At 22.0% G+C, this 17,567-nt stretch overlaps 1 protein-coding gene across 1 annotated transcript; it reads right to left on the bottom strand.

Moving 5' to 3' along the window:
- Positions 1-1,333: 1,333 nt before the first annotated feature.
- On the bottom strand, positions 1,334-16,682 carry Asx (transcriptional regulator additional sex combs). The gene is made up of 9 exons (XM_011507473.1): positions 16,153-16,682; positions 13,082-13,341; positions 12,404-12,919; positions 11,792-12,343; positions 9,434-9,571; positions 8,550-8,828; positions 5,610-6,443; positions 3,137-3,370; positions 1,334-1,768 (listed from the first exon to the last, which is right to left on the bottom strand). The coding sequence occupies exons 1-9, from the start codon at positions 16,403-16,405 to the stop codon at positions 1,370-1,372; spliced, it is 3,465 nt and encodes a 1,154-aa protein (XP_011505775.1). The 5' UTR covers positions 16,406-16,682; the 3' UTR covers positions 1,334-1,369.
- Between the last annotated feature and the right edge of the window lie 885 nt (positions 16,683-17,567).

Here is a 17,567-nt window from a genome sequence, read left to right as displayed (position 1 = left end):
AATATTCACTATTATTCTCATTTGAGATAAAAAAAATACATTAAAGTTTTAGAAAATATGGTATATTTAATTATGCATTAGTAAAGTACATTTACATTCAATTCAAATTTATCAGTTAACACTATATTATTACGAATTGCATATTGAATTAAGTTTCAGATTTTTCAAAATTTCACTATTTCCGTAATCAAAATATTAATATTACTCACATTTTAATATAATAGTAAACAATACTACTTAATATTAACATATTGTATTACAATTTTTTTTAATCATATCAATACACCTTGACATAAATAAAAATTAACTCGGATATTAAATACTATTTGGATTGTAATATATTGCATTGAATTTTTAATTTCAGAGTATAATGTAAATTTAACACATATATTTCGACACATTTATAAATCGATATTGAAAAAAACCCATGATTAAAAAAATAAAATTTATACAATACAAATTAACCCGAAAAATCTCAAAATTGATTGTACTTAAGCTTTATATAATTTTATGTTTTTGAATCAATAATCGATTTCGTGACATGATCAAATTTAGATATAGAAATTTTTTTTAAGTCAATACGTATTGAAAAATTACATTTGTATTATAATTCTGTTCATTCTATATTCCATAGAAAAATCTGAAATATAACTTACAATTCATATCTTAGTTCTTAAATTGTTTTAAAAAGAGTTTTTTACTATTCATATATATATATATACGAATATAATTAATCTCTAGATTCCTACCTATGTTAGTGAGGTAAAGATCACATCGGACTAGACAAATCATTTAAAGCATCTCCGATAAATTAAAAACATAAATTATAAAATGATAAAACATTATATAGCAGGTGTTTTCTAAATGTCATATACGAGCAGCAATGAATTTCAGCTTTAATCAAGTTTTCTTACTATAAGTTACCGGATTGAATAAATTTAGCTATTCTTTATTATTTAAAAATGACACTGTAGTCTCTAGTAGTGCAAACAAGTGAAAATTTACAATATACGTTACAATATTTATGATATAAATAACAAGTAATTTACTATTATGCATCTATATTATGTTTAATAAATAAAAACTAAACCACTTGATAAAGTTATAAAAGAAGTTTTTTTTCATTTTTATACTTATTTACATAAGTTGATAATAAATTAGATATTAATACTATATTGAATTTTATATTATATCGAAGAATGGGAGAAAAAATAAAATACATTATAAATTAACATGTACTCCAATAAATTTTAAGCCTATCATATATTTTTTTAATAAAAATGGAAAATAAAAGGAGTCAAAAAGCTATATAATAAATTTACAAACTCGTATTTACAAGATACTTAAATAAACAAATATATATAATATTTTAACGAATCAGACAAATAGCACAAATACATTGGGGTCCAATACAATCATCGTGGCAAAAAGCACCACATTGACGACATACTACCATGGCTCCTCCTATACTACATTCACATGGAAATGGAGGATTACCTCCTATAATAATACTAGGAGTGTTAGGTTCAGCACCACCAGAACGAAAATTATTTCCTTTATTTCTTAATGAAATAGCTTGATGTGAGTTTTCACCAGCACTTGCTGGTCTACCATGTACCATATGAACTCCAATACTCATTCCTGCAATTTGTGGAGGCATTGGTGGAGCGGAAGATGCCCGAGGAGTATTTTCATTACCTGTTCTTTTTACAAATATGTATTGTCCAATTTCACCGTGATTATCGTACTCGGTTTGATTTTCTGAAATCTGTATGAAAATAATTTAATAAAAAAGGAATGATTATAACATGTAATAAAGGAACTAATATTAAATTAATATGATAATAAAACTTTATACAATTATAAAATTATAAAAGAATTTTTATTAGATAAATATAGATATCTAGAATTTTACACGAGAAACGTGGAAATATCTAAATATATATTGTTATTATAATTCTCAAAATACAACTTGTATTGTGTGGTCAAAAAAATTGCATCACCATTTTTTACTACGTTATCTTGAGATAATTTTCCATTTAATGTGTCTATCTACAGTGACTAATTAAAGTTTTAGTCAAATTACGAATAACATATTTAAATAAAATTTTTATTACATAGTTTATATTACGAATTGTAAAATCCTATTATATAAAATGTACAATTAAAAACAAACATTGATATTACACATGAGGTAAATTAGGTATGTGAGAATTATACATATGAGAGTATATAATTAACCGTGTGGAGTAATAAATAATATTATGATATAGATTGGCAAATGGCAAATACGTAGATATCATAACATTCAGAAATGACAACTGACAGATCAAAGATTTTCACTGACTATTTCATATTTTACTTTTCCACTATTGAATTACAGAAATTATTCAAGTTTTATTGTTTTCAATATTATCACCTATTACATAAGATTTCATTTGTCAAACATATCTCACATATGGAAGAAATATTACCTTAATTTGTTGAAATAAAATTTGATGTTAGTGCCTTGTAATATAGAATTTCATTTAATTTTAATTTTACTTTAATAAGTTTGTAAGTGATTGGCTAAACACTTCTAATACTTTTAAATAATTGACATAAAAAAGAATACTCATGATATTACTCAGTTATTTGTTTCTATCGGGATACTTTTTAATCATTCAAATATGTATTGCTTCTATTAAATCCTTATTCATTTATAAAATATTGTGAATATATGTGAATGAAGACTAAAAAGTTAAGATTTAATTTGATGTTTATCTCTCGGTTTTATCAATTCTGTATGTTGTTATTTAAATGCTCTTTTCATTAATATCAGTTTGAATATATTAAATTTTTATTTTTTATATGTTATTAAGATTTTAAAATTTATTCATATTATTAGTACGAGATAATACATGATGTTTCGTTGGACTTTAATAATTTATACACAAAATTATAATGTATAATTAAACTAAAAATAAAATACTTTGATAATTTTTATAAATAATTATCTATTATTATATTTAAAAAACTTATTTTTATGTGATTGCTTCATAATAAAAAGTTTATGTTTAATATATATTTTCGATTACTATAAAGTCAAATTATTAATAGTGTTTTTAATGTCAAAAATAATTGATGAAATATTTACCTCTTCTAAACAATTTTGATGAGCATTTGCGAAAATATGTTTCAGCACAACACCTTGAGATTTAGTAGAAATCAGTGAAGGATCTTGATTTATACTTTTATGAGCCTTAATCGGATTCGAGTTACGAGTACTAAACTTATTATTTATTATTAATTTTTCACTTTTTGTTAATAGACTTGGTGGTGGTTTTAAATGAGCTTTCAGTTGATCTCTATTTGGTGAACTGGCGATTACCTTTAATTATAAAAGTATAATAATGACAATAATAACAATCATGTATATCAATATAAGTAGAAATGATTTACTTATTTTAAAATACAATTTTCAGAATTAAGTGCAAGATACCTTAAGAAATTATTTAACGTAATAAATATTCATAAATGTTAACCAATCATGTGTTTTAATTTATTGTGTTTTAAATCACCAAATATTATAATCAAATTTACTAAAAAACGTAAATTATCTAAATTATTATTATTTACTGTTGGGGGCTCCGAGAATTCTCTGGAAGCAAAATAAAATATAGTAAAGAACGTTATCATATACTATACTTTATACAATAATGTAAAACACGAGAAAACACCTGTTAAGAAAATGCGCGAGCGTGAAGTAACAATAAATTAAACTAATAATGTTTTAACAATTAATAATCAAATGATTTACTTTCCAAAAATTCTAAAATTAGAAAGTACTAACCCTTTATCAAAACAAGACTGAATATTGTAATAATAAATTTTATATAAAGATAAAATATATATTTTATTTATGGGTTGGCAAGTTTTAAAAGGTCACATACATCACCCAAATAACTGATTTCAAATCGCATAAATCCAACCTATATATATATGAATAAAATAATTTTTGAACTCACGTATTTACTATTATTTGTACTAACATTTTAGAGACTGTTCTAAGTAAAAACTTGATAATGTAGAATATAAAATGATAGAGAACTTATGATAGCCTTATTCTCTAAATGAAAAATTGATTAGAATCAATTAGTTTTATAAACGTTCATTATAAAAAAAGATTAAAAATGTATACACATTATTTTATTATTATTATGGGAATACACAAGCTATTTTTCCAAAGTAACATTATAAAATATAAATCACGAATAAAGATAATTATTCATAAATAATCATGATTAATATTAAGGTTAAAATTAATTTATTTGATAAATAATTTTATTTACTAGAAATATTTTTCTTAATAATATATTACAAAAATACGATATAATACTTTTAATTAAGAAGTATTAACAAGAAAAAGGTTTTTTAATGAAATACATTTAGCTATTAAAGAAGAAACAGATCAAAATAGTTAAATTAGCATTACGATAGCATTCTAAAGATCGATTTTATTAAACAAAATGTAAGTTCCATTCAAGAACTGAATTGAAAAATTAAATGTTAGCAGATTAATAAAAAATTCTAAAATAATTTAAATATAAAATATAATTATTCATCTACATTTAAGCTAATTTAAAGGTATTTAAACATATTATTAAAAAAAAACAGACTTGGTTTATATAGAAAATTATTTGAAATAAATAAGAGAATCTATCACCTTTTCAGTTATGAAATACAAATTATTTAAGTTACGATAATGATATAATTAAATTAAAACATTGAGATAAATTGTAGATTGTTTTTAACGCGCCAAATTAATATAGTTTAGTTGGAACAATTAATGTTACGGTACTTGCAGTTTTATTGTACACAATATCAAATACTTTGTTAAAACATAAATTAAGTAATTCGCATATATGATGTATTGTTGAGTAACGAATGTAAAAAATATCCATATTTATAACTGATAATTAGTTCCCATTAATTGATGTAATTGAAAGATAATTTTTTATTTATACTAGAATTTAATAGCTAATCTAATTCATTTATACATTTATACATTGTTATTTATATATTGTATATTAATTGTGTTTAGCACCTTTATTTTAGCTGTTTAACTAGTTATAATATTTATATAAAATATTATAATAAAATTGTTATGTATAGCTTAAAAACTACTTTTATACTAATGACAACCATCAATCATAATTTTACAGTTTTTACTTAATTTAATTAATATTTCCAGTATATATAATTATTAATAACTCGTTTTTTATTGTTAAATATAGTTTGGAGTTTAAAAAATTTAATTATGTTTATTTTCAATAATCAACTAATGGAATATGAAATTATTATTTGTAATACTTATAAATATTTATTCGGCCATAACTACCAAATTCGAAATAATATGAAAATTGATTATCAAAGAGAAAAGTAATAAAATGTTCAAACGATATATTGTTGTAATAAAGATGATGCAAGTAACTTGAAGTAATATAAGAGGTTGGAAAAAACGAATTTCGAGAAATAACAATATTGCATTACCTAAAAAAAATTTCCTATAAATTTATTTACAATTTATTCCTATAAATTTAATTAGGATTTTTATACACAATACTTACAGCTTGGCAAATTTGATAACTTCGTTCTAAATTCACTGCACCTGGAGGTTCTTTGGTAACATTTCGAGACCGTCCATTGTTTTGATCTCTATTTCCACTACGAACTGAACGGTGTGTATTCTGCATGCCTGTGTTTCTATTACCTTTTGACTGTACATTCATTATCATTGGGTAATGAGATTGCTGATTAGGTTGTAATGTTGTTATGATTTGACGAGATGGTAATGGCAGCAATGTTTGTTGTTGAAGTACTATAGTACTTTGTGTTTGCATATTTTGATGTTGAATAGCAGTTTGTGAAAGAGCATTTTGCAGCTGATCTTGATATTCGTTTTCTACGTCAAATTCGTGATGAATATCTTTTTGATTTTTACATAATGCCGTACTTTGTACGGCATTGCTTAAATTATTTTGCGGTTCATGTGTGGAAGTTTGAATTTGGGTACACAGTGATGCAGTGTTAGGAATATTTTCTGATGAACTATGTTCAATTGTAGTTTGAAAATTTGTTTGTACAAAGCGAATTGATTGTAATTGTGGAAATGTGATTATAGATGAACTTTGAGTCGTATGTGCATTTTTCATTAAACACGATGTTACTGGAGCTGTAATACGCAAAGCTTCTGATCTAAAAGGAGTGACAGGCAATTGAATGCAACTAATAGATTCAGAATTTTCTTCAATATTAACTAATTCATCTTGATGAAGTGGAATTTTTTGATTAATGAATGATTGTGAATTATTACAATCATTTGATGTTGTAATAGTAATATTAGTTGGCACAGTATTATCTAATGCAGCTGCAACTAAAGGCCAAGGAACTTGTAATTCTTCCTGAAAATAAAAATATATTTATTATTACACATACAATAGTATGTAACTAAACTAATTAAAATAATAATTAGCATAATTTTAGACCAAAAATATTATACATACATTATTCAATAATTGTAGAATATTGCAATGAGTATTAATTACATGAATAATTATAGAGATAGGTAAGGTATATATCTATATATCTATAAAAAAAAGATATATATTTAAAAATGTAATGGATTCGGATTAAACCCTATTTTTAATGTGATTTTATATACAAGTTATGAATTTTAAAATATATTCGAATCTGCATACTTACATCATTCGTTAAATAGATTGGAAATTCATTTTAAAGGAAATATCTAACACTTATTGCAGTTTTTATGTTTTTATAATTTTATATCTACTTATACTAATTATGTAAAATCTTATATGCTGTCATTTTGTAATTTATATGCTTAATTCATTTAATTCTATCTTTATTTATATAAAAAAAAATTAATAATAAAAGTTGTACTTCCCTATAATAAGTTAGCTTATATAGTAATTCACAAGTTGTTTTATTCGTAAAATTTTATTATCTATAAATCACAATAAAAACAGTTGAATTTTGATAAATTCAACAAAAAATATATTAAATACATATAATCATTTTTATACCCTTTTTTTATTTTAATAAATCAATTGTAAATCTTGGATTTAGATACATATTTCTAAGAGCACAACGCAATAAAAAATCCAATTATTTTTTTTTGTTTTTTTTTTTCAAATGAGCAACGCTCTATGCATAAATATTCAACTACTTGAATCAAACGCTAAAAACATGTTCTTATTGCACAAGAAATATATCAAAACAACGTACTGTTCCATTCTACAGTCTCGATGCCCAAAATTCATTAGATATAAAGTAAATAAATATATTTATCTGATATAAGTCAAGGTTATAAATTTATAACTAAATTGGATAAAGTAAACATTAAAATAAACTATAAATCCATATTCCAAGATAATTATATATTTATATTCCAAAGTAGTTATACTTTCACTTAAATATTAATAATTCTTGAAATTTGAATATTCAATGTTTTTATAAAATATAAATAAATTATATTAATGTAAATTTTTTTATTTATTTCAAAATACAATCAAATAAATAAAATTTTTGTATGTATATCGCAAGGTATTTAATAAATAATGTCAATTGATAATCTGCGCGATGTTATTGCATTGTTTATCAAAATAATGTATAATGTATCTTGCTTTTTTACTGGAAGAATTTAACGAATTTATATAAAAAAACAATTTATTAAAAATTATTTTGTTATACGTTGTATTATTTTAAGCATTATGGTTTTCTAGTTATTATTTCAGTTACATTAATTTTTATTTATTTTTATTAGGCTATACAGAATAAATCTATCAATATTGTTAGCACCTATATCAGAACGGATTTTATTAATATGAAAGGAAATCATATTTAATTAAAAACTGTGTGAAGTTATTGAGAGAATGATATATTCACCCGCAAATGTAATGATATTTACACAAATGAAAATGTGAAAATTACTAGTATAATTACAATATACTATAAAAATCAATATTGTAAAATATTCCTATCATTGATGGAAATACAATATTTTAACTAATACGGTAAATATTGATTATAAATGTATCATATTAACCGTACAATATTATTATTTATTATTGTCTACATTATAAAGTTCTGCAATATTAATAATTAAAATATTGAGTATTATTATATTTTCCATTTACTTTATAAAATTGATTACTTTTCTTCATAGAACATATATTTAAATGATACAAAATACCTGAATCTTACGATATGCTAAACATTTTTTTCTGTCTATATTACTAATAAATTTATAAGTTTTTTGTTATTTGTAAAATAAACCAGTAAGCTTTATCATGAATTTGATAAAAGCTGATATTACAACAATCAATACAATAGAGAATAGATAATAGATCAATATAATAGAGAAAGAAAAAATTAAATTAGAAATTAAATAGAAAGTTATTCGTACTAAAATAACTTTAAAATAAATTTGATAGTTATTTTTATGTATACATATTTATACTACTATTAATTATTAAAAATTAACTTACTCGATCATTAGAAATATTATTTTCATTTGTATTTGATGTCCAACTACAATCCAACATTTCAGAACATACATAATTATTAGCTTCTTGAAATGCTTCTTCCTGAGTTCTTGTATTAACACTATTATTTATTTCTTCATTTACAGTAGTTTCGGAAACGCTTGATGTATTTGAAACTTTGGTATTATTAGAATTTATTTCCATATCTTCTAAGATTGGGTATATTATTTCTTCTGGACACCCTGAAATTTCTTCGTAAGCTTCTTGCATTTCCCCTCGAACCTAAGAAATAAAGTCATATTAAAATATTAAATTATATTAAAATACAATGAAGAACTAAAATAATTTAGAAAGAAAAATAAATTATATAATTTTATTGGCGTTAATTTTATAGCTCATTTTATATAAATAAAAATTTTATTTTTATCGACAGTTACTATAATAAATTTAAAATGTCTACATGAATTGTGTATATATTATTTTTTTATATGACTTCCCAATGTCTTATAGATAAGCCTTTGACGTAAATGATTGCATATTAGGTAATGTTATGTCTAGCTATATTTATTTATTAAATATATCTATATTAGAACATAAAGTAAATTTGAATATGTATTATTTTTCGTTTATTAATTAAAATATGTTTTTCGTAAATCATAATCCTCCACAGCTTCATGCAAAATGCAATTATTAGAAGAATTTTTCTGGACAGATAGTTTAAATTAATTATCGGATATTATTAATTTTATATATTAAATTGATTTTATTATGTAATTCAAAATATTAGAATTATTACACAAATTGTGACTAATGATGAAATAATTAATTAATAGTTTTTATTTTTTAATATGACTAAATAAAATTATATATATAATAAATACAATTACCTCAAGTTCATGAATCCGTTGTAAGGTTTCATTATCAATCTCAATTACTTCAGATATACCTGTTGTTACATTATTACTTTCTTCACAATTAATTCGATTATTATCCTCACAGCATAAGTTAGAATCTTTGAATGATTTCTAAAAATAATAAATTTCTTTTGATATAATGAGGATTATTTATTATTGTTCGTGTTAAATAACGAAAACATTTTTTAATATGAAATATTAAAAGCGTTTAATATTTATAATAATTCTAACATTATTTTTATTCAAATATGTTTAAATTAAATAATTGCTTTGAATAGACATATTTTGGGGAATGTTAGTTTAACGTAACTGTATACAATAATTAAAAAATTAATTTTTGTTTGTAAAAGGAGATATTCTATATTAATAAAATAATTATCCTAAAATATTTAAAAAATGTTGCTTATCACTCCATAAAAATTATTGTGTAATCATCTCCTTAAAAGTAACATGTAAAGGATATTTAAACATACCCTCTGCAAAGATAGCAAGTAATTATATTAAAAATCATTTTAAAATATTTAAAATATTTTTAAATTTCTAATTAAGAAAAAATTATGTATATTTTGATTTGAAAAATGTAGCCTTGAAACAAATATATTTGAAATTTATAACCTTCGGTCAGTGGTAAGATACATGTTATTGATATATCTGAATCTTTATTTTCATTGTCGTTCTAGAATTATTGTGTAAAATGTACTTTGTTTCCGTGTAATATATATAGTTATTATAACAACATTAATATATAATTGAGAATATTAATGAGAAAGTGGGGTCACTATTTGATGTTTAATTAGTTCTTATATTTTACGGTTCACACTATCATATTTAAATTGTCATTATTTTCATTGAAGACGACTAAAGAATACGTTATAATAGTATTAAAAATATGAATTGGAAAATATATTTACACTATTATTTTTTAATTAATTTTCGAATATTTGTAATTCTTGTGATTTTTTTTTTTAAATTTCATAGTATAATGCAGTAAAAAAATCGATATATTTTACTCGACTACTTTTTTTGCTATTGATAGTAATAAATATTTAATTAACCAATATGTTTTCCAATAAACATTCTTTTTAAATAAACAAAATTTTTAAATTAATGAATATCATTTATATATTTTGGATTTAATTTTTTAATGAAATTATGAAGTTTGAAAAATTGAAATTATGTCAATAACTTACATTTTTTTATAGATCGCTTATGATTAATTTGGTGTTCTATTTTGTGAAACTCAAACTATTTCTTCATATTCTTCAATATCTATTTTCCTCCAAAACGCTCCCCCCATAAAGCCTAGTTTCAGCTGAATTAGAAAAAATGCCATTTTAGAAAGAAATAACTTTTACGTATTACGTTAAAAACATTTAAACTGACCCAAATAAGGTAGCGTTGAAATTATCAATAAAAAGTGAGCAACACTGATCTAATGATATTTTCTTCGAATTTCTATCATTGTTTGATATTCTTAAACAAGATACTAAATAGGTAGAAAAATGAAGCGAAAAACAATCCTGTAATTGTACCTTTGTAAACTCTTCAAATATACTTAAAATGTGGACTATATATTAGCACAATCTGATTAAAAAAAAAATTGTTTTTTTTTAAACCATGAAAATTCAAAATATTTTGGAAACAAAAATACAAAAAAAAGTATTTGGGAGATTTGATGTTCAAATTTAACAGACTAATAAACTATTAACTATAAATATATACGTATTATAATGTCTATTTATACTTTTAATTATAAATCTAAGATATTATTAAACTTACATTGAAAACACAGATCCAGTATAGATGAAAAAAATTAATATTTTAATTTTCACTACAAGTAAAAATGAAGCTTATCATAGTTTGTTCGTAAACTATTTTAATATTAAATTTTTAAATTGAAATTTCAAAGGAAAGATCATTTTTAGAGATACACAATGCAATAAATACTCTTCTTAGATTATTAGTTACTTCAATAATCTCAAGTTATAAATTTTAAAATTACGAAAAATAATAATAAAGAAATAATGAAAGAAACAATTAATAATTATTTAATTTTATTAATAAATTCATATGCTTCAAGAATAAAATTGAACTGAAAAAAATGTATATCATAATTATACTAGTAAACTTTATTGGAATTTTAAGTGGAATATTAGTATCAAAATTATAGTATTGTAATAATATTACTGTAAAAAAATTAGTGCGAACAAATGAATGTTTGACACTTTAATTTTTATATAATAAAATTATTCATATTTTTAATAATTATAATTAAAACATTTATTATATGCATTGTATTTATTTTGTAATATTTATCAAAATATGAAATACCTCTTTATTTGTTGCATTTTCGTTAATTGCAATATCTGCTCCAAATGACTCATCTTTCACAGTAAATTTTAACTTAGATATAGAATCTTCATATATTTGAATACTCGATTCAGATAAATTGCTTTCAGATAATTTAAAGAGTTGATCTTGATTTCCTAGCATAGAACAGTCACTTGATTTACTATTAAAATTATTATTGGGAAAATTTTTAAAATCTTTAACAGAAGAACTTAGAGATTTTTCAATATTTTGTTTCTGTAATTCGGGATCTTCCTTTACTTTCATATCAATTTCGAGATATTTACCATCATTTATAAAGTCTAATATCATCCCTTTCGAATATTTTGATTTTTCATTCAAGGCTATTTCCGTGGAAGTACGCTGATCTTTATATAATTGATCGTTATTTGCACTCGCTACAATTATTGCTCTACAATGTTGAGCTCTTTCATCTAAATAAGTAAGAGAAACTTGAGTTTCCACTTCATCATCATCATCTTCATCTTCTTCGTCATCTTCATCGTCATCCTCATCATCGTCGTCGTCATCGTCATCATCATCATCATCATCATCATCATCATCCTCCTCCTCATCGTCATCTTCTTCATCAACATCATCATCATCTTCGTACTCATCATCTTCCTCGTTATCGTCATCATCTTCATCTTCTTCTAAAATTCTTACAGAAACGTTAAAATCTGGTATAACTCTTTGATCATTTATTGAAACTGAACGTGACTCACTGGAAAGATTATTTGTAATAGTTAATTCACTTTGATTTGTTTTTTCTTCCAAAGACAAATTTGGGGATTGATTATCAGTAAAAATTGAGTGTAAATTAGACTCTGTTTGAGTCCTTAAATTCGATCGTGTAACAGATTTAGTGTATCTTTGTTCTTTATTTATACAATGTATTCCAGATCGTAGCTTATGTATTTCTCGTTTTTCACCCCAAATTGGTTCAAAATGTTTCAATTTCCAGGGATCTAATTTACTTTTATCCTTTTCTGCTTCCATTTTTAGTCGTTGTTGGTTTTCTGGTGTAAACTCACCTTCGGCTAATCGTTTTCGCCATTCTTGACATGCTCTTGCAAAAAATTCATTATTTAATCCAGAAGTAGCCGCATCCTGAAATGAATAAAAAAACTATTTTTTGAACATATCATTAAAAAATTAAATTAAGAAAATTAAAATAAATTTAATAAAATTGAAATTTTGTTTATAAGTGAAGTTAAAATTTAATTAAATATATTATAAATAATTTATAGTTATTAATAATACTATCATTACCTGCCTGTCTACCACAGGTAACAGTTGCGCCAATTTTCTCTGATATAATGGAGGTAATCCTTGGAATGTATGTCTATTTAAAAGAGCTCTCAAACTAGTATTAGCTAAGATACTGGCTGGCGACTCTAAATCTACCAAGCCAGCTTCTAATTGAGCAGCTACAGATAATCGTTTGGTTGATCGTCGACGATTAGATTTAATACTAAATCCTGGCAAACTGGCTAATACTTCTTTCATTGTAACAGCTGTTTCTTCAATAACTGTAATAGTTATAAACATTGCATTTTTAATACTTCAATCGATAAATATCTAGATAGAAAAAACTTGTGATTTAAATTTTTTTAAATATAAATATATATTTCTGAATTGGATAACGGTTTGTAATAAACTTCTCACATAACTCACAAACAAATTAAAATACTGTCTTTAACCAAATTACAATAAATAATAGTGAATACAATTTACTGTATTTCTTAATGTTCATGTTTAGTAAAATTAAAAGGAAAGAATATGATAAGCATTATGTATATGAATATTAAAATTTACAACTCATTTATCATTTATATCAATAAGTTTAAGTGGCATTATAAAATTACATATATTCATGTACTAATTTCATACTGAAAACATAGACTATTTTCATAAAATAACATTACTTTCAGAAATGAATAACACAAAAAAAAGTAGAAAGAAAAGGATGACCCTGGATATAATCACTTTTTTATAGTTTAATCGAGATTAGTTGTTTCCGACTCACACCTTCAAAGTAAAATAACTATTTTATTAAAATTTGTTAATATTTTTAAAACGATGCACATTTATACAAATTATCCAATGAATTATTATTCGTATTTTCAATATAGTATAAATCACGCAGTATTTTTTGTCTCTTTTCTTTTATTTTACAAAATAATCATGAAGAACGTTAAAAAATAATTTTCATTAATTTGCTTTTTTATCTTAATTATTCATTATTCTTTCTCTTTTTCCATGATTCTGTTTGTTTACAATTTTTTTTTTACTTTTATTTGAGTAAATACATATGTATTGGATTCATACATAGCCATATATTTAATGTTTTTTAAATGTTTCTCCATTTAAATTAAATCTGATTACATGCATTCAGTTGTTGAAGTTAATTCCAATTATGGACTAATTGTATGTATTAAATTGTGTAAATATGCTACTAGAAATTCTGCTATATTTAATATTTTTTATCATGTTAAACAGCATTAAAATTCTTTTCAAACGGCACTAACCCACATACAGTAGATCAACTACTTTCGTTAAATTAAAAATGACCCAAACTATTTAATTTAATGTATTGTTTATTACGTAATGTGTTACATAGTCTTCTTATTATTTTTTCACATTTTTCACTTTGAATATTTTTTATATACACTTCAAATATATTCATAATGGTTTAAAAATAGAATGTCAATCCTTCCTCTTATTATGTTGAGTATTTACCAATCACCTTTAATTACTTATGATATTTTCAATTTATTACCTTTCATTGTTACAATATGAGCTCTACTTGTTTAAGACATTGAAAATTTTACTTTATAATAAATATTAAGTTGTTAAAATATTTTATGTTTTTGCAATATATCAAATAATAGTAATTACATTACATGCAATGTATTGACAGTCATTATTTTATGTTCATCATTTTTTCTATATATAAAATTGAACATTAATTTTTAAGGGTAATTTTGTAGATTATTTCATTAGAGGGAAAAAATTTTTATTTGATAAATCCTTAGTTTATCTTATTAATATTTACTGATTTTATTATATTTTTTATTTTTTTTTTATTTTTTTTTTATTTTTACAAACTTATTTCTTTTTTATATATATCGTATATCTCAATTTTTTAAAATAACTTTTAAAATACATTTTTATATGTTAGTCTTTAATATTAATATTTTTTTTAATTATTAAAATATTCTCATACATTATTTCTTTTGTAAAACTATTTTATTATATTTTATATCCTTATTTGATTGGTTTTATTTACGTTTGCATCTTTGCTATTTACATATTAATGCTTTTGTGAACATCAATAATATATATATAAAAAAAATTAAATGTATAGTTTCAACTTTTCATAATACAAAAACAAAGAATTTTATTTTTATTATATTATGCTGTTGTCCCTATATTCATAAGCTCTTTCTGTATTGGTACGCAAATATACAAAATAAATATTAATCGAATATTGCAGAAAACATAAAATGATAATTAAAAAAGTACAATAGGATTTGAGCATTAGCAATTATAAATCATTAAAATTTTCATTTTTCTTTTTATTTATTATAAAATATAATTAAACAATAAAATACAAATACTCTCTAATTTATTGGTATTTTTTAACAAAATATAAAATAAATTTTATTTATTATTTTAAATCTTTAAATTTTATTAATTTAATTACTCTCGATAAATGATCTAATTAATTTATAGTGACTTTTTATACAAAAACTATTTAAAATTCTAATGAATTAAAATACAGATAAAATAAATTGAAATAATTAATTTAAAGTAAAAGTAATAACTCAATATTCCGTAAATAATATTGTATAATCTACTACTAATCTATTACTATTATAAATAAACTGATAATTTTTTATTATCATCTTTAATTTTCATTTAAATTTTATTTTTTAAATAATTTTATATTCAATTAGATATACTATAATAGATTTTAAAAATGAATATTTAAGTAATAATTTTTATATTTTAAATAACAAATAATTTAATATCTAAGAAATGTATAAATAATTTATATTAATTCATTATTATATTAATATTATTTTAAAAAATTTTATAAATATTTATTTAAAATTAACAAAAGTACAATTCTGTCAAAATACTTAAAATGTAAAGTATTAGTTAATTTTTAATAAAAGTAATTAATTACTTCTTAATAAACAAATTTATATTTGGTTTAATGAACAAATAAATTTATTATTTGGTAATTGATCCGAAACAAATTTGTCAATGTAAATATATTAAAGGAATTAATTAATGTAAAATATGTATTTTAATAAATTAATAATAAATATTACCAATATTATTTTGTTGACTACTAATTCCAGATAAAGATAGATCACTTGATATTGTGGAAGGTAAAGCATGGACAATTTTTGGTAACGAACGAGAATTTCCTGAAGCAATTGTTGTATTTTTTCTGCGTCGTTTTACTTGTTGTCGAAGAGCATGTTTAACAACTTTTTTACTATGTACCATACTAGAATAATTTAAGCAATTAGATTCATCGTTAATAGTTCCACAACTTTTAATATTAAGTTTTGTTTCCATAATGTAAGTTGCATGTATTTCTCTTCATGTCACAATACATAAAAATTATTTTATTTTAAACTTAAAATATTTTCAATTTTGTGTTGATTAGATTAAAAACTGCACTATTTATGAGTGCTTTAGGTTAGGTATAAAGTAGTTATTTGTTATGACACTACGATAAATATTAGATGAAAATAATATAATCATATCTTCTTTCCTTTTTTTTTTTTCCATTACTGTAAATTACGTATTCAATGTAAATCTACATAAATATTTAACTCATTATTCATTAGTTATGAAATGTCTACTACGAAACAGTTTGTTAAATGTACAATAATTGCAAGTCATAAAATAATTTTTATACTTCCATTCACATAGGCTTGAGGGATGTTTGTAGTAATGAAGTGTAAAAATAAATAAACGTAAAATGATGTATAATGTATATTACACGAATACGATAGCATGTGTAAGTATACGTATATACAAACATATGGTCGGACGCAGAATCATATATTTCTTTCGACTCTTTTTTTTGTTTTCCATGAACGAGTCCATAAATGTAAGGTATAAACGTATGATAAACTCAACTACGTGACACTTAATGTTCATTGCTTAAAAAACATGTAACAAAACATTTTCATTAGTTTGCGCATTTAATTCATGCAAAATTTATTCCTTTGTGTTTCTGAATATCTTAAAAATAAGTTTTAAGATTAAACAATTTTTTCTATCTAAATTCGAAATATCAATTTTTATTAACCAAGTATTTCCACATTATTAAGTGCACGTATTTTAAATATTTTCAAATAATATGGAATAATAAAAACCATGTCGAATTTGTCACTTGCTATGATTGGATGACATTTATAAAATTTTCTACTAATTACTATGCAATATCTAAAAGTAGAATTATTTAAACTAAAAACAATATTAAAAAAATATTTGAAAATATTAACAATATTAGAAAATATATTAAAACGAAATATTTTACGTGTTTTAGTTATTATATCAATAAATAAATTACATGAGCTAAAAATTTGTATCTGTATTCATTAATTTCTTTGTTATAACCACTAAATAATTTTTTTATATTTTCAAATATATTATAAATTAACTACCAAATTTGTAGAAGTTTTATATTTGAAACTTTACTTGTTCATTAAGTTAATGTAAAAGTACA

Source organism: Ceratosolen solmsi, unplaced genomic scaffold, assembly GCF_000503995.2.
Source record: "Ceratosolen solmsi marchali unplaced genomic scaffold, CerSol_1.0 scaffold6, whole genome shotgun sequence".
Lineage (NCBI taxonomy): Eukaryota > Metazoa > Arthropoda > Insecta > Hymenoptera > Agaonidae > Ceratosolen > Ceratosolen solmsi.
Note: the sequence above shows the minus strand (reverse complement) of the source record. Positions and strands in the feature narration are given on the sequence as shown.